This window comes from Grampus griseus, assembly GCF_964374135.1.
Source record: "Grampus griseus genome assembly, chromosome: 15".
Taxonomy (NCBI): Eukaryota; Metazoa; Chordata; class Mammalia; order Artiodactyla; family Delphinidae; genus Grampus; species Grampus griseus.
Genome location: NC_139009.1, coordinates 50,939,795 through 50,959,445, shown reverse-complemented (window position 1 = coordinate 50,959,445; position 19,651 = coordinate 50,939,795). Strand labels below are relative to the sequence as shown.

At 33.7% G+C, this 19,651-nt stretch overlaps 1 protein-coding gene across 3 annotated transcripts in view; it reads left to right on the top strand.

Annotated features, from left to right (window-relative positions):
• The window catches only part of USP34 (ubiquitin specific peptidase 34), a 231,836-nt gene that overhangs the window by 139,072 nt on the left and 73,113 nt on the right, over nt 1-19,651 (top strand). For all 3 annotated transcript variants that reach the window (XM_082672022.1, XM_082672023.1, XM_082672021.1), the window contains exons 28-35: nt 4,001-4,101; nt 4,311-4,520; nt 7,719-7,844; nt 9,045-9,167; nt 9,296-9,379; nt 9,949-10,035; nt 14,953-15,153; nt 17,701-17,783. In XM_082672022.1, coding sequence (XP_082528148.1) covers nt 4,001-4,101; nt 4,311-4,520; nt 7,719-7,844; nt 9,045-9,167; nt 9,296-9,379; nt 9,949-10,035; nt 14,953-15,153; nt 17,701-17,783 — 1,015 coding nt within the window. The remainder of the gene's footprint in view (nt 1-4,000; nt 4,102-4,310; nt 4,521-7,718; nt 7,845-9,044; nt 9,168-9,295; nt 9,380-9,948; nt 10,036-14,952; nt 15,154-17,700; nt 17,784-19,651) is intronic.

Below are 19,651 nucleotides of genomic sequence, written 5' to 3'. Positions count from 1 at the left end.
TCTTTCAGGACTTTATAAAAAAATTTCCCATTATCATTTGGCTTGCAAAGTTTCTGACCAAAAGTCTGTGGTTTTTCTTATCTTTCATCCTTTGTATACAATGTGTCTTTTTAACTGTGCTTCGTTTTAAAGATTTTTCTTTAACATTGATTTTCAGCAGTTTGATTATTAATGTGCCTTGTTGTGTTTTTGTGTTATGCAGCTTGGGTTTAGTTCAGCTTCTGGGTCTGTTGTGTATTTATAACATTTATCAAATTCGAAAAAGGTTAGCAATTATATATTTTTTCAAATATTTTTTTCTTTTTCCTTACCCTTCACCATAATTTCTGGGCTTCTAATTAAATGTATCTTAGTCTGTTTGTTAGTGCCTCATAGATCACTGAGGTTCTGTTCTTTTCCTTTATTCCTTTTCTTTTTTTCTTCTTCTCTCTTTTTCTTTTCCTTCTCTTTCTACTGCTTCGATCCCTCTTCTCTTTCCCTCCTTTGTCAGGTGTTGATCTTGTTCCTGTGCCAAATCAGTATAAGTCAGATTATGGATTATAAATTTGTGTCTGGCTTAGGATTTATCTTTTTGAGGTCTTGATAGTAACTGTAAGTGCATTTGATTTCCAGCTTGCAAACTTGTTTGCTATTATCTGTTCTCTTTTTTTCCCTGTCAGATGTTTGTAAAATTTTTAAAATTTACTTTATTGCAGCTTCAGAGGATAAAAATTAGATATGTGTTGTTTAATATATCATCATAACCTAAGAATTTCTAAGATTTCTTTTTCCTTTTCTTGTTTTGAAACATTCATTGCATTAATATATTAAATTTTGGGGGACTTCCTTGGTGGCACAGTGGTTAAGAATCTGCCTGCCAGTGCAGGGGACACAGGTTCGAGCCCTGGTCTGGGGAGATCCCACATGCCGCGGATGCTAAGCCTGTGTGCCACAACTACTGAGCCTGCTCTGTTGAACCCAGGAGCCACAACTACTGAGCTCACGTGCCACAGCTACTGAAGGCCGTGCACCCTAGAGCCCGTGCTCCGCAGCAAGAGAAGCCACTGCAGTGAGAAGCCCATGCACCGCAACGAAGAATAGCCCCTTCCCACCACAATTAGAGAAAGCCTGCACACAGCAGCGAAGATCCAATGCAGCCAAAAAATAAATTAATTTTTAAAAAAAAGATACTAAATTTTTTAAAGATAGCAACTTTTTCGAGAACCGTTAAGGAATAAGCAATTCTTAAGTTAAAAAAGATCCTCAAAAGTAGTAGAACATAGAAAGCTGCTCAGTTAACTGTAAAAACCAATTCAGCCGTTATAATTGAAAGTTGATACGTTATGTACACAACATGTAGGCCTAATTCACATATCAAATAGAGTCCAAAATCCTAGATAAACTGCTAGCCATCTTAGTTCTATTTTGTAACAAAGTCGTGCATGCTTAGGGTCTCTAACAAACTGGGAAGCAAATCAACTCCATATTATCTTAGCAATACATCACTACTAAGGATGTTTTATCTCACTATTGTAAAAAGATGAACAGTCATAGATTTATTAGATTATCTCAGTAACATAGAAAAGAAATTTTATTAATAAAAATCTACCGAAATATTAAAAGTTTAATATAGAGTTTCTGTTCATCTAGTAGCCCATGTTTTTCTTAAGCACTAATTTTAAATGATTTGGATAAAACGTTACTATCAGAAGAGGGAACTCAGTGATAATTTGAGGGTAATATAATGATGAATAGGAAACTAAAGAAATCAAGTGTTTTGTAGCAATTTAAAAAACATAAGATACTTGTTTGTTTGTTTTGCTGCACGTGGCTTGTGGGATCTTAGTTCCTGACCAGGGATTGAACCCAGGGCAGTGGCAGTGAAAGTGGTGGAACCTAACCACTGGACCACCAGGGAAGTCCCTAGTTAGGGTACTCTTAGTGTGATGTGTTTGTGGAATATATGAGAATAAAACATTTTTGAGATATGTAAATGAACACTTGAATAAGTGATTATACCTAGCATCTCTATATAAAATATTGTAGAGATGCCATGTTAATTTCTTAATATATTTTACCTAAATCTGAATGAATTTTTACTTTAAATTGGATGAAACTACTCTGAATAATAAACTGTGTGAATAAACTAAACAGTATCAGAAGTTCTGAGAGGAAAACCTGAAAGGATAATAGATGAATTTCAATACTAGCTATTATACATTTAAAAACTACAATATTATCTCATAAAGAGTGTTAATTAAATCACAATAGATAGCAAAGAAATAGTCTTATGAGATGTTCGGTTTAGGGGCAGAAAGAAAAACCCTGCTTCTCTAATGTTCAGGATGAACTTAAAGTATTCTTTATACACACATGCGCGTGCATACACACAATAAACTCTAGGACAATTCAGAAGATATAGGATTGAAAATTTATCAAACTTTTGGGAGGGCCAAGGTTTCTAGGCTTAGAAATAACAAGAAGGGAAAAAAACATAGGTTTAGCTACACAACAATTAGCAATTTTGCTACACAACAATTATATATTTTTTTAATATATAATTTTATTTATTTATGCATGCTGCCGCGGGTCTTAGTTGCGGCATGCAGACTCTTAGTTGTGGCATGCAGACTCTTAGTTGCGGCATGCATGCGGGTTGTAGTTCCCCAGCCAGGGATCAAACCGGGCCCCCTGCATTGGGAGCATGGAGTCTTGCCCACTGGACCACCAGGGAAGTCCCATACACAACAGTTATATTTAAGGAAAAATACTGAAATGAATCTTACTGGAGGAACTCATTTTCCTTTCCTGTGTTTGAAATATTTTCAGGTAGAATTTTCTTACTTGAGTGGAGGGAAAAGGTAATTTTAAAACGTTATGTGTTGTTGTGGAAAGCAGTAATCGTGCTTCACTCATTCCTGAAAATAGTTGGTTAGTGCCTATCCAATGGAATTTTCCTACATTAAGTTAATAAAATTTAACAATATTTGAGTTTAATTATTCATCAGATATTTCATCATTTTGCTTAACTTTCTTCCTCTGTCCAGCATTTTCTTTAAAAAAAATTTTTTTTCATGGATTAAACAATAATTAATTTGAATGCCTGCTGTTCTAATGCTGGGAATACATGTGTGCCTTTGTGGAACTGGGTTGGGTTTTTTTTAGTGGGGGAGACAGATACTTAAATATAATATCAGATGCTAATAAGTGCTTTACAGAAAGATAAAGCAGAGTAAGGGATTAATAGTGAGATGAGGCTTTTTAGATTGAGTAGTTAGGAGGAAGGCCTTTTAGAGCTCACATTTGATGAAAGACTTGAACTGTGGGAATGATCCATATGCATTCCTGGGGAGGAGCATCTTAGACCTTGAGATGGGAACATGCTTGATGCTTTCAAGAAAGAACATGCTTGTGTGGCTAAAGCATATTTTGGTAGGGACGATGGTGGGAAATGAAGTTGAAGCAAAGAGGACTTATGAATTCTAGAAATGAATTGCCTCAGTCTATTGAGTTCGTTGAGCTTACTGTAATCTGGAATGTTGTAGCTCATCTTTTTTCTTTTCTTGTCAGAACTTTTTTTCTGCCATATAATCTATTTTGTGTTGATAGGTAGTAACAGGGAAGAGAAAACTCGATCATTATAAATACATGCTGGTTACTTGTGAACTAAGGCATTAATGAATCTGTTTCTCCTGCATGTATTGCTAAGGGGAAAAGCTGTAGGTTCCCAGAAAGCTCTGTAGTGTTTTTTACTTGTAAAAATTTTCATATTATTAAGCAAGCAGGAATTGATCTTATTAGAGTGGTGCTAAAGGAGGATTTTCTTATAATTTTTACTGCCTAAGGCTAACATCAGACAACAGAAAATAATATAAGAAGTATGCTTGGCTCTGTTTCTTCTGCACTCAAGAATTCTATTTAAGCTTAATGTCCAGTGGAATTTATTACTATAACTGTGTATTCATGTTGGCAAGTAAGTTAACGCTTATAAAAAAGTTCACTTATGTTTTCTGTTTTTAAGGAGGCCTTATGGGACCAGTCAGGATGATTTCATCTGGACATGAATTAACAACAGATTATGATGAGAAAGCACTTCATGAGCTTGGTTTTAAGGACATGCAGGTACGCGTAAATGTGGTTTGAGTTTTAATCATTTGTTGACTTATAGTCAGTAGTTATTTAGTTGAAGATACAGTTCAAAAACAGTTCTTACTGCTTTTGTTAAAATTGTAAGGGAAGTTATTTCCTACCTCACAGATTTATTAAACCAAAAACTTGATATGTCTAATTATGTGTTGATTTTTTCCCCCCTGTTGCTCCTGTTTTTATAGATGGTATTTGTATCTTTGGGTGCACCAAGGAGAGAACGGAAAGGGGAAGGTGTTCAGCTGCCAGCATCTTGCCTACCACCCCCTCAGAAGGACAACATTCCGATGCTTTTGCTTTTACAAGAACCTCATTTAACTACTCTTTTTGATTTATTAGAGATGCTTGCATCATTTAAACCACCCTCAGGAAAAATGGCAGTTGAAGATAGTGAGGTGACTATATCATTTCATTTTCACAAAATCTTGTTTTGTCTTTCTGTTGAGTAGAAAATAATTTTCTCAGTAGTCTCTTAAAAGCAATAAAACCAAGGAATCAGTTTATTAATTCATTAACTATTTAAGTACCTAATATATCCCAGGCGTGCTGTTCACAAGGATCAAAATAGACACAGTTTCAGCCTTCATTGAATCCAGTGGGGAAGACAGGTAATTGACATGCCTAACAGATAGTTTCAAGTAAACTAACAGATAAATAGTTTCCGGTAGAGATAGTTGCTACGACTTGCCATTATTAAGGACTGGTGATAGACAGACTGTTTATATTTTATTTGGTCAAGGAAGGTTTCTCTGAGGGAGACCATATAAATCTGAGCTTGCAGGGTGAAAAGGAGCCTACTAAATGAAGTGGATGAGGAATGATCTAGATAAAGTAAACTGATTCCTGAAGCCCTTGATATAAGAAGGAGTTAGGCAGGTCTGGGAATTGTTTGGGAGCTGGTAAGTAGAGTGTGGAAGGTAGTGGGAGAGTAAAATGAGGGGAATGAAATGAAAAGATAAACAGAGTCAAACTGGCCATGGCAGGCTATTTCCAGTTCACTCAAAGTAAAGTGGACAGCATTGAAGTATTTTAAGCAGAGAGAGAGACATATGTTTTGATTTTTGACTTAAAGGTAATAGGTTTGTTTGGCAAGAATAGAAAAAACAGTAAGGAACCTAATGTAGTAGTCCAAGGAAGAATTGACTTTAAATAACATCTTTTTAGTGATGACTCACAAACTTAGTTCTGCAGACCAAACCTCTTCTCTGAGTTCCAAACTCATATATCCAGTTGTTTACTTGATGCTTCCACTTGATGTCCCATAGGCATCCATTCTTCTTCATTCAACTGGAATCCACCCAGTTGCTCATGCCAGAAACCTGGATGCCATCTGTTTTTCTTCTTCCTGAACCCGAGTCTATCCCTACTTCTAATCCAATCTACCACAAGTAATGTTGTTTTGACCTGTTGTCCACTTAATTTATTTCCACTGCCGCCATTCTGTTTCAGGGCACCATCTTTCTTGGAAGAATCATTATTTTGAGACTGAGTGGCAAATAAAATAGTGGTGCTTTTATGACTTTCCTTATGTTAGGCTAACTGTTCTTTCTTTCCCAACAATGTTAAGTGGCTTCTTTCTATGTTTCCAGAATGTGTTTGGTCATGAATGACCAAATTGAGTCATCTGTTCCCCATAACCTGGTTTCTTTTGTGGTGGCATATTCTTAAATTCCTAAGAAATCCCCTTTTTGTTCAAGCAGAATAATCAATAATAGATGTCCATAAACCTTCATTTCCTCACCTGTTAAATTTTATGCCATAAATACTTAATAACCTTTTACTTCATGTCAGCAGTGTATTGCCAGTTTAAAAGAAAGATAATTATAAGAATTTCCCAGTTTTCCAGGAGGGTGCTAGTGTTCTACACAGTGTGTTATGGGAACATAAGCAGTAAACAAAAATTTGGGGAAGATTTCTGTAAAAGAGGAGTTATTTAAATTGGGTCCAACTGCTGATAAAAGAAGGAAGAGAAGCATTACAGAGTCACAGAAAAGTGAATGGCATGATTGAAAAATTGGGAGTGTGAGTATGATGTAATTCAAATATAAGGACAGAAAGGGAGATTGTAAGCTATACCACAAAGGACCTTAAGAGGTTTTTATTCTTAGTAAAATAGATGGCTGTTATCATGGAAGATTTTTAAAACAACAAAATGAGATCTTTTTTGGACTTTCAGAAACAAAGTTTTGGTGTTAGTGTGGAGGATTATATTAGAGAAAACAAAGACCAGAGGTACAAGAGCCAGTTAGTAGGTCATTGTAATTGTCCATTTGAGGCCTAAACCAGAGAGAAAGCATTCATTTTGGGGCAGTTATATTATTGAACTTGGTGACAAGTATGCCATTGGTGGCGTGGGGTTTCTTTGTTGAACAAGACCGGTTCAGTCTTGAAGAGGATTACCAGAAGAATAAAGGATCTCCACTGTGTATGACCCATATTGTAGGGCCTTTCAGTCATAATGTAGAACATAGTCTTATACACCTGGGAGATTTTTTTTTCTTCAAATAATTTTTTGCACAGAGTTCAGTCCCTTCCTCCTTTCCTCCCTCTCTCCCCACCTTCTCTTTTTTAAACTGGATGTTTACAAAGGAATGAATTTTATTTCACTGAAGAACTCTCAGTGCCTTGTCCCCAAATAAACTAGAAGTGTTACTTGGGTTGCTTCTCTTTCTTCATCAGGGCTGTGAAAAGCAAAGTTTACTTTGAAACTCCTGTCTCTAAAATTCTCTTGCCTTCAAAGTATATTAGCTTTATACCATTGTACAAAAAGAACGAAATTACTTTTTGTAGATGTGTAAGAAGATTCCTTTGGCATCCCTTATACTGTATAATACCTCAGAATCATTATGACAACAGCTAGTAGTAGAATAATACTATACAAATTCATACTTTGGAACATTCCAAAACTTTTGCTGCTTTAGCTTTTGCTGCTTGTTTACCTCTTGGGGTTGTGCTTTAATTAAAAAAAAAAAAAAGAAAGAAACTTGCCTATTTCTTACATACCTTCTGTAATATTCTTTAGCTTACTGTTATCTCAGTACCTTAGAGAGTTCAAATTTAACAAACGATAATGGAAAAAAGTAGGTTCTTTAAAATTGTTTGCTTTTCTCTTAATCTCTGCTTGTCTGAGACTGGAATATAAGGAAGGCATGGATTAGCGAAATAAGAGAAACAGGTGTACTCTTTTCCCAAATGTAAGGTCAGGGATTTAATTTTCCAGGTCTTTGTCATTCTTAGAATAGTGACCTGCAGGGAAGAAATAGATGATAGTCTTATTGAAATTTACTTGTTGGCTTTATAAAACAGACATTTTCACTTTTGTTTGAAAAGTTTTTCTGAGGAAAGTGGCCAGACTTGGAGATCACTTTTTCTCAGAAAAGTGTTCAGTAACAAGTTGAAAAACCACTACTTTGACATAACTTAATTTATTGAATAAATTTATTTACTGTGTAACAAATGCTTTATTCTCACTTTTAAAGTAAGATTTAAAAATATCAAATATGATAATTAGTGATTTTATGCAGATCAAACTTAAGTTTAGATGTTTCAAAAAACTGATCTGTCTTGATAAGCAGTTCCTCTTATTTGTATAGAGCTTAAGATGTGAAGAACTTCATCTTCATGCAGAAAACCTCTCTAGGCGTGTATGGGAGCTACTGATGCTTCTTCCTACATGTCCTAACATGTTGATGGCATTCCAGAATATCTCAGATGAACAGGTAAGTCCACAAAATATTTTTACTTCCCTGGAGGATGGTACCAGTTTACATTCCTACTGGTAGTGTATGAGAGTGCTTGTTGACTGGTAACCTCAGTAAAATTTTGCCCATTTAATAGGTAAAAAGTGCCAGTTCATTTTAATGTTCATATATTTAATTATTAGTGAGATTGAATAATATGGGCTAAATACAAGGCAAGGATTTTCTCTAAAATTATCTTTAGAAAACAGTGAATTTGCCTTTATATTAGTGTTTTTTCATATTGCTTAATGTTCTGAATATTGCTTTGTTTTTGACAACAAAAAGTAACGTTTAGAGAAAATACCCTGTGATTTAATGACATTGCTTCAGGGCTTGTTTTGGCTGCTTATACAAGTCAACTGGTAGAAATAGAGAAAAAAGGAGTCAAAGAAATTTAATATATATTAATATTCCCAGAGGCATGACCTCACATGTATTAAGTGTTATATATCTTTGTAAAGATGTCTGTTAAAATTAAAGATTATTTTTAAAAGCTATATATTAAGGAGTTACTTAGTGGGGATACCAACAGAACACCTACAGGACTAATGGAAAAATAATGTCCTAATGTTATGCTAATGTTATCTATGATTTGGGACGTTGTTATGTGATTTCTCAGGGTCTTGTATTTCAAATGACTTGGAAGCGAAGAAGATGGGCTTAGAAAATGGTGGTTGATGACTCATTGTAGCTCTAATAATATCGTTGTCAAAGGATGCACATTAAGTGTGAATAACACTTTATAAATTGCGAGTAGAAAAGAACAATATTTTAAAGTTTATGTATTTGTATATGACTTTTTAAATGAGTAGGTGTCACATAAATATTAAATACACACTGTACTACTTCTGTATCCTTAAAAGTTCACACATTCAATTATGCTGCAATGTGTTTTTCATTGGGAAGATGGCAAATTACCTCAACTGTTGTGGAGGTTAACATACAGTTTTTTCCTATGCTGCTGTTGTGTATTAATTTTAACAAAATTTAATGAATAGTTGGTGTTTTAAGCATATGATTAGTACCAATTATATAATTGGTCTTCACTTGTTTGAACATATTTCAATATATATGTAATATTTGAGTTTTTATATAGTGTCATTTTCTTTAGTTTTTTTTGGGGGGGGGGTCTCTTGGTAAGTTGGTTGGAGAAACCTGTGTTTCTTTTTTTAATTTAAGTGTAATGATGGACTTAATTGGAAAGAACTGCTCAAAATTAAGAGTGCTCACAAGCTATTATATGCCCTGGAAATTATTGAAGCACTGGGAAAACCTAACAGAAGAATAAGAAGAGAGTCAACGGTAATTGCTTTTCCATTATTATCATTAAACGTTTGTTTTCTCTTTGGAGCAAAATTCCAGAGTACGTTATCTTTTAATTCTCCTGCCACCCTTCCTTATTTATTTATTTATTTCTGCCATTCCCACAGGGAAGTTATAGTGATCTTTATCCAGATTCAGATGATTCAAGTGAGGATCAAGTGGAAAATAGTAAAAATTCCTGGAGTTGCAAGGTTTGATCATATATGTTTTGCAGTGTATTGGTAAAAATAATTCATCTCTAATTTTCCAGAAGTTACCATAATTATTGTTTTAAACTAACTTACCATTTAAATAAAGCATAGTTTAAAAATTATGTATTACTCTAATCACAGTAATAAATAAACTGAGATTATTTAATGCTTTGGTGCTCCTATTTTAGCACTTATTATTTTTTCTCCTTCATTGGAATACTGTGTTAGGACATCGCAGTGCCTGGGATTAAATGGTTAATGGAATACAAAGATATGTATATAGATTTTTATAAGAATCTTTAAAAAAAATTCTTGAAAATTAGTTGTTTGCTGTTACTTTATTGTATAGACGTTATATTGGTTATATAGACGTTATATTGTATAGACGTTATATTGTATAGACGTTATATTGGTTATTTATCAAAGAATAATTTCTTATATGAAAGATACATAATATTTTACTTACACACACAGACATACACACACACCCAGTTACTGAATCAAAAAGCAGATCTTTACTACATCATGTAGCTCTTTCCTCTTACCATTACTCTCACAATTGCTTACAGTTTGTTGCTGCTGGAGGGCTTCAACAGTTATTAGAAATTTTTAATTCTGGAATTCTAGAGCCAAAAGAGCAGGAATCCTGGACTGTGGTAAGTGAAAATTCACATTTTCAACAAGTTACAGTAGTTACCCCAGTGAGTCACTTCCATGAACCATTGGCAAGTGTAACGTTTGCTGCAAACTTTATTTTAGTAAAGGAAAGTGTGGAGTACAGTAGAAATAAATTTAAGAAAAAATAAGGAATCTGATAAACTAATTATGCAATAAGAGTTCTCCATGTCAACTCAGTTAAAAAAATTTAAGTGATAATATTAATGACTCTGAACTATAGGTAATTGATGAACATTTTTCCTTTAGTTTGGTAAACTATATATTAATATTTACATAGTCTTAAAATTTGGATGCTTTTTAAGAAAAACTTGGTTTTATGTCTTCATTTTTTTGAAAACATCCTTTTTCTTCGTTTCATTTTGTTTTGACCATTTCTTCCTTTAAGCAACACTACTGAAAAATGTATTTCCAGACCATTTGTGACTAGTCGGCAATGAAAAAGGTACAGGACTTGAGAGTAAATAAGCCTTTAGAAATTTTTATAGCAAGTGGACATTGCCGCAGTGTATTTTTTAATAGTATTTTACAAAATTTTTGATCCTTAACAAAATGGAAGTTTTAGAAGATGGTACTTTATCACTGTTAACTTGACAAAGCACTGTCCTATAATGTTAGGAAAATAAAATTATGGAATATTTAAAAATTCATAATGCTGGACCAAACTGTGTAATCCAGTTTTGTATTAAATGGAAAGGATGCTCATTTCCTGACCTCCAGCAAAGCAGAATAGCATTATCAAACATTGCATTCAAATTTTAATTTCTTAGTACTTGCTTTTTAGAATTATTTTAGAACCTAGGAGTCAGATATTCTTGATTTACTGTCAAATGCTGATATATCCAAGATATTAATGAAAGAAAATACATTTAAGCATATTACTATCTACCAAGATTTTGTTAATCTTATCATTGCTTTCAATACTTTTTGCCATTTTTATTTTATATATTTTGCCCCAGATATTTTCCTTTTTAGAATAGATACCTCTACTACAGTAATTGTTTTCTGTCTCTTAGAACTGAAATGTCTGTTGTGTTTTATTGTATTGTCTTTGTTGTCTCAGTGATCTCTCAGAATTATAAGGTGCCTTTTAGTTCTTTGGCAAAGTGGGAGAATTTTAAATCTTTAATGAGTTGTTGTGTGTCGTTTATAGGACTTTTGTTTATAAACTGCTCTAAGTTTAGCTTTGAATAAAGTTTACAGGTAATCATATGCTAAAGATTTTCTCTCTTTGTTTCCTTTAAAATTGTGGACACTTTTATGAAGTATTAAGAAAAATTTACTGCTACATGGGACACATTGTAGCCTGGCAACACAGATGGCTTTCAAGTCAACTGAGATCCCATATTTATAATGTATCTCTCAATATATTATAGGGTACTGTGGATACTCTTACATGATGAACAAAATTTCAAGATTTTCATGAAGTCCAATTTGTCCATTTTTGCTTTTGTTACCTAAGCCTTTGGTGTACTATCCAAGAAATCATTGCCAAATACAGTGTCATGGCACTTTTGTTCTGTGTTTTCTTCACAGAGATTTATTTATTGAGATTTATTGTTTTAGGTCTTATTTATTGTTTTAGGTCTTATATTTAGATCCTTGATTCATTTTGAGTTAATTGTTGTATATGGTGTTAGGTAAGGGTTCAACTTCATTCTTTTGCATGTGGAGATCCAGGTTTCCCAGCATATTTTCTTGAAAAGACTCCTTTTCCCCACAGTGAATGGTCTTGGTACTCTTTTCAAAAATCGTTTGAACATTTTTGTGAGGGTTTATTTTCAGGCTCTCTATTCCATTCCTTTTATTTTTTTGTCTATCTTTATGCCAGTACTACACTGTATTGATTACTGTAGCTTTGTAGTAAGTTTTGAAATCAGAAAATGTGAGTCTTCCAGTTTTGTTCTTTTCTTGTAAGACTGTTTGTCTATTTGGAGTCCCTTGAGATTCCTTGTGAATTTTAGAATGGATTTTTCTGTTTCTGCAAAAAACATCATTAGGATTTTGGTAGGGATTGCATTGAATCTGTAGGTCACTTTGGGTAGTATTGATATTTTAATAAGTCTTCCAGTTCGTGAACACGGGATGTGTTTCCATTTATTTGTCTTTAATTTCTTGGAGCAGTTTTTTGTAGCTTTCATTGTAGAAGTCTTTAAACTCCTTGGTTAAGTTCATTCCTAAGTATTTTATTCTTTTTGATGCTATTGTAAATGGAATTGTTTTTTTAATTTCCCTTTCATATTGTTCATTGTTCACGTATAGGAATGCAACTGAATTCTGTATGTTGACTTTGTATCCTTCTACTTTGCTGAAATTATTTACTAGTTTTAAGAGCCTTTATATGGAGTCTTTACGGTTTTCTACATCAAAAACAGATAAATTTACTTCTTTCTTTCCAATTTTGATGCCTTTTATTTTTCTGGTGTATTGCTTAGGCCAAAGCTTCCATTACTGTGTTGAATAGAAGTGGTGAAAGCAAGTGTCCTTGCCTTGTTCCTGATCTTAGAGGAAAAGCTTTCAGTCTTTCACCATTGAGTATGATTTTCACTATGGATTTTTCATATATGGCTTTTATTATGCTGCGGTAGTTTCCTTCTGTTTCTATTTTGTTGAGTATTTTTATCATGAAAGTGTGTTGAATTTTGTCAAATGCTTTTTCTGCATTAATTGAGATGATGTAGTCTTTTCCTTCATTTTGTTAATCTGGAGTATTTACATTGATCATTGCTATGTGGAACCATCCTTGCATTCTAAGAATAAATCCCACTTGATCATGGTGTATAATCCTTTTAATATGTTGCTGAATTCTGTTTGCTAATATTTTGTTGAGGACAGTGTCTTTTGTCTGGCTTTGGTATGAGGGTTAATGCTCACTTCATCGAATGAGTTGGGAAGTTCCCTCTTCAGTTTTTTGGAAGAGTTTGAGGATCGTTGGTATTAGTTCTTCTTTAAATGTTTGTTAGAATTTACTAGTGAAGCTGCCAGGTCCAGAACTTTTCTTTTTTGGGAGATTTTTGATAACTGATTCAATCTCCTCACTAATTATAAGTCTGCTCAGATTTTCTATTTTTTTGTGATTGAGTCCTGGTAAGTTTTGTGTTTCTAGGAATTTGTTCATTTCATGTAAGGTATCCAGTTTTGGGGCATACAGCAGTTGTTCATAGTACTCTCTTACAATCCTTTCTATCTCTAGAATTAGTTGAAATGTTCCTACTTTGATTTTAGTAATTTGACTTTTATTTTTTGTTAGTCCTTCTAGCTAAAAGTTTGTCAATTTCGTTCTTTTCGAATAACCAGCTTTGATTTTCACTGATTTTTCTCTAGGTTTTTCTATTCCCTGTTTTGTTTACCTCTGCTCTGATCTTTATTATTTCCTTCTTTCTACTACTAGCTTCAGGTTTAGTTTGTCTTCTTTTTCTAGTTCATTAAGCTGTAAAGTTAGATTGTTGGTAAGAATTTTTCTTTTTTTTAATGTAAACATTTACATTTATAAATTTCCCCATTAGCATTGCTTTCATTATATTCCATAAGTTTCATATTGACCATGTTTTTTATCTTCTTTTGTGAAGTGTCTTTATATCCTGGGGGTTTTTGTTTTGATTTGTTTGCTTTCGTTTCTTTGGGTTTTTTTCTTTTCATTTATTTTATTTTTGGCTGCGTTGGGTCTTTGTTGCTGTGCGTGGGCTTTCTCTAGTTGTGGCAAGCAGGGTCTACTGTTCGTTGTGGTGCACGGGCTTCTCATTGTGGTGGCTTCTCTTGTTGCGGAGCACAGGCTCTAGGCGCATGGGCTTCAGTAGTTGTGTACGCAGGCTCAGTAGTTGTGGCACACGGGCTTAGTTGCTCTGTGGCATGTGGGATCTTCCCGAACCAGGGATTGAACCCGTGTCCCCTGCATTGGCAGGTGGATTCTTAACCACTCTGCCACCAGGGAAGCCCCCTGTTTTTTTTTTTCTTTGTAAAGAGCTATAAGACTTTTTTCCTTAATCAGTTGGACAAGTTTTTTGGTCAGATATATGTATTAGGAATATTTGCATTCAATGTGTAGCTTGCTTTTTCTTTATATTTACAGTATCTTTTAAGCAGAGAAGTTTTAAATTTTAACAAAATTTATATCCTAGCTAAGAAATCATTTTTCCAAGGTCACAGAGATTTTCTCCTGTGTGTTCTTCTGTAAATTTTATAGTTATCTTTTACATTTAGGTCTGTGTTATATTTTGAGTTAACTTTTGTATATGTAGAGTGAGGTTGAGGTTTTATTTTATTTTTTCCATATGGCTCTCCAATTTTTCTAGCACTGTTTGTTGAAAAGACTTCTTTTCTCACTGAAATTTCCTGGTACTTTTCTTGAAAATCAATTATATAGTATTGCTATGTTTCTTGGCATATTGGTATAGTTATAATACTTAGTAGTGGTATTAGGAAAAGAGGAGAACAAGGACCATTGAAGAGAAAGCTCTGAAGCTCTCATACATAGGTGATATTCTTATTAATTTATTTGAAGGAATTGCTTTATTTTAAAAATTTTAAAGTAGAGCTTTAAATCAGAAATTTTACTTTTCATACTAAACAGTATTTTACTGATGAAATGCTTGTTTTATTTTAAATATACATATATACAGTGCAAATTTTTCAGTTGAATAATTTTCTAGAATTATTGAGAATTGCTTTCACTCCCAAATAGCAGAGTATATGCCACTTAGGTGGAGAGACAGCTTCCAGTATTTTTGCTCTCAATGCTGATTTTGTAGGTAAATATCTTTATTATTATTTTAATAATTTTTAAAATTGTAGTACATTGCAAGCAATATTTTTTTACATCCTGTGTATCTCTATTACATATATCTGTATGATTCTTTCTTGATAGAAATGCAAAAATGATATTTTCTTCTTATCCACAGTGGCAGCTAGACTGTCTTGCTTGCTTGCTGAAGTTAATATGCCAGTTTGCAGTAGATCCATCCGATTTGGATTTAGCTTATCATGATGTCTTTGCCTGGTCTGGTATAGCAGAAAGCCATAGGAAAAGAACATGGCCTGGGAAATCGAGAAAGGCTGCTGGTGATCATGCCAAGGGTCTTCATATACCAAGATTAACAGAGGTAAAGTACAAAAGTCACCATGTAGTAATGAATTTTATTTGTCTTCTAAGAGAGCTTGTATATTTTTGTTTTTACAAAATGAATAATGTCTATGAGATGCTATCCTAGATTACCACAGTATGACCTAACAGCAGAAGCAATGCCTTCATTTTAAAGCAGTAGAAATTACGAAGCAGTAATACTTTTCAGTTCATCATCCAAAATGCAGGAGTGCATTAATTTTGTGCCATTTTAATGTTATCTAACTGTAGGATTGAGTTCATTAGTTGGTCTCAGTAATTTTTATACTGAGTGTATCAGGGTCCATTCAGGAAAACAAACCACACTAGGTATTTCAACAGAGTAAATTTAAAATTGAGAACTGGTTTTATACATATGTGTTGGAGGGCTAAAAATGAAAAATGGAATGTTGAGGTAATGCGGGCAAGTAGCCATTCACCACCCCTAGGGTTTGAGGAATATATGTAAAAGGCTGTGGTTATCAGGAATGAGAAGCTTATAAGAGGGATCCTGTTGAACTGGAGTTTAGGCCTCCGAGGAAGTGGTTCTGTTACTGCTTCTGAAATCATTTGCCTCTTCTGGTTAAAATACTTATGGAACAATGTTAACAGAAAAAGCAGGGGAAATTCCCTGGCTGTGAAGTGGTTAGGGCTCCACGCTTTCACTGCCAAGGGCCTGGGTTCAATCCCTGGTCAGGGAGTAAGATCCCACGAGCCGCATGGTGCGGCCAAAACAAACAAAAAAAAAAAAGAAAGAAAGAAAAAGCAAGGAAGTAATCTCTCTAGTATCCCACGTTGACAAACCCAATAGAAAGCCAGCTGGCAGAGGAGAAATTTAGTTTATAATGTACCAGCCCTAATGTCACAGAGCAAGTATCAATATATAGTATGGTAGGTTTAGAGCCAAACGAAAATGGCACAATAACCAATGCATCCAGCAATAAAATTAAAATTCTTTTTGGCTGTGGATTCTGTTATTCATGTGATCAAATATTTGCCCTTCCAGTGTCTCTGTTAGTGAACTGGGAACTGGGGAGAGATGAAGATGAGTTTTTACTTAATCGCTTCTTCATTTTGTAACCATTTGAGGACAGCAGCTTACCTCATACCTGCTCCAGAAACACCACAGTAATGAGTTGTTACTGATAGAGAAATAAAATACACATACTCATATATGGCATTTTAAAATAATTGGCTAGGTTTTTTTAAACAAATTTATGCAAGTACATAATTACTGAAAACAATTTAGAATGTACAAGTGAGGGAATTCTTTGGCAGTCCAGTGGTCAGGACTCTGTGCTTTCATTGCTGAGGGCCCAGGTTCGATCCCTGGTCAGGGAGCTAAGGTCCCGCAAGCTGTGGCGTGGCCAAAAAAAAAAAAAGAATATACAAGTGAACCTTCCAAAGTCATATAGGTCACTACCATTAATAGTTCTATGTGTTAATCTTTTTATGTGCATATTTTTTCTTATGCGTATGCCAATGTTACATTTTTATAGTTTAGAAAAAGAGCATACAATATATATATTTTTCATTTGTTTATCATAATATTTAATTAGAGCTTAGAAGGTATATCTAAGCTATTTGGGGGGAAATTTTTGTTACCCTAATTCTGGAGACAAAGTCATCCAATAGTAAGGAAGAACACTAATTCTTTTAATAATTTACTATCATTCATTATTTCGTTTGTTCTCCTTTAATAGCCTTTTAGAAGGTTCAGAATCCAAATTGAACTTCCAGTTCCAGCCTAAATATAGCTTTTCTTAAAACTCTTCTTATTTTGCCAGGCACAGGTTTAGTTGCTGCTCCCTTCTGTTGCTCATTTGGCACATTGCATATAATTGTGTTTCAGTGCTTTTGATGTTTTCTGCTGCACTGGACTAACTTCCCCAGGATGGAAACAGTGCTTTTATAAAATTAGTGCCCAGAATGGGTTCTGACCTGCAGAAGGGATTCAGTAGTTCTTTATTAAGTTAGCAAATATTTTTTTCCATTATATAGATGAAGAACTAGAACCTAGAAATTCAGTATTTATTAGAGTCATACAGCTTGAAAGTTAGCAAACTAAATGTTGAACCTCAAGGTTTTTAATCTGGAATCCATGTTTGGTATCTATGGTATATTATATTGCTTTTCTATGTTTATTTCAGGGTGGTTGAGGAATCTGCCACTGCTTGACATTTTTTTATTTCAAAACTGAAAAAGGTTACTTCACCTACCACCCAAAAAAACCACTGACTTGTGTAATACATAATATTTTTCTCACTCTATTGGGTGACATGCAGATAATCTGTGGACCAAATAGAAAGGATTCGCCTGTGTATTTCTAAATTTTTAATATTTTCTTTTTAAAGTTGCTATTCTGAGGTTTCTTTATAAAAATCTGGTTTTCTAATATTTAATATTTTTACAGTATTTTCCAATAACCATTTTAAGAATATTCCTATCCTTTTATAAATAAAAATCAAAGTAATTTGGAGTCTGGTTTAAAACGCAGTTCTGTGTTTTAGTGTACTTACAGATTTTTTTTAATGTTTTTATTTTAAAGGTATTTCTTGTTCTTGTCCAAGGAACCAGTTTGATTCAGCGACTTATGTCTGTTGCTTATACGTATGATAATCTGGCTCCTAGGTATGAAGTTTTTACATAATTTATGATTGTATGTATTTAGAGTAAGAATACAGTGTTTTAAAATTTTAATTTGAAAAAAATTTGAAACCTAACAGAAAAATTGTTAGGGTGTTTTAGTGAACTCTCATATCATTCATGTGGATTTGCATATTGTTATCAACATTTTGCCAGTTTTTATCGAATGATCATGAGCACGCATTTTCTGTGGGTGTCCCCAAGCACACATTTATTTACATATCCTGAATCTTGTAAGAGTTCAGACATTATGATCACTTACTGATAAATAGTTTGATGTGTATCTCCTAAGTCCAAGGACAATTTCCTAACAACTATAGTAAGATACTCAAATTTAGAAAATTTAACATTGATATAATATTATCTAACATATAGTCCATACTCAAATTGTCCCATTAATATTTTTATAGCAATTTTTTTCCTCGTCCAGGATCACATACTGCATTTGGTAGTCATATTTCTTCCATTTCCTTTAACTGGGGATACTTTCTTAGCCTTTCTTTCATGATACAGACATTTCTGAGTATCACAAGCCAATTCTTTTATAAAGCCTTTTAATTTAGGTTTTCCTGATTGTTCCTCACAATCAGATTCAGACTATACATTTTAGCAGGAATACTCCATAAGTAACGTATCTTTCCCAGTACATCCCAGTGATATCAGTTTGTCCTATTATTAGCGATATTAATTTTGATCAGTTAATCTGGTTTCCTCCAGGTTTCTCTACAATGAAGTTTCTGAGTTTTCTAATTAAAAGTAACCTATGGGAAGATAATTTGCAACTGTTTAAATTTCCTGCTTCTCATAAAACTTATTCATTTAGTTTTAGCATTCAGTGATGATTCTTGCCTGAATTAAATATTAGTATAATGTTTGCAAACTAGTGATTTTCTAACTCTTACCATTCATTTTATGTTTATTAGTTGACATTCTGTGGTGACGAAGAGCTTTCTTTTCCTTTTATTTAGTTAGTATCAATTTGGATGTTTTTCATTCAATGTAATTCATTACTATTACTATTCACTTTGCTCAAATTATACCTTAGTTGACATCTTCACGTTTGTTCATGTGTCCTTTGGCTATGTCCCCATTATTTGGGTGGAGGGGAGGAGTACTCCCCACCCCCACCCCCCACCCCCCCCACCCCCGTCATTTTAAGATCTTCCGGGCTTTCAGTTTCCCTGCCTTAGTTGTTGAATCAGCATTTCTTTAAGAAACCCTAGTTCCTTTTGGTGGGGAACCTGCAAAATATAGTATCATTGCTCCTAGTGTTTCCTTGCTTCTAGGCCCTCAATAGATAAAGCTGGAAATATGTGTATAAGAATATAGTTTAAATGTGTAATATGATTTCATTTATTTGGGCTACATTGGAGACTTTTTTTTTAATGATCAAAATTTTAATAATGTATAAATGATAGTTGCTAATACATGAGGACCTGACTCTGTATGCCTCAAATAATCACATAAATTATGTTAAAGTGTGTAGAATTAATTTCCAAGTCCTGTATTCTGTAGGTGTTCATTTTGGGCTGAAGTTTGCCATTGTTAACTGATTTACAAAGCTAATATAAACACATTTCAAAGTGCTTAACGTTATTTATGGCTAATAGTTATCTGTTTTTAGATGCCTTTAAAAGTCACCTTCATAAGCAATGGTTGCATACAAGTAGCATGATTATTTTAAGATTATTTCTTGTTTAATGTATCTTTCTTTAGTGTCTGTCTCAGTTGAATTCACATTCATAACTCGATCAACATCTGTTCTACCCCACTGGACGTATGGTTCTATACGAACTATATCTGATTCTGCTCACCATTATATTATCAATGCCAGGCACCTTACCTCATTATTT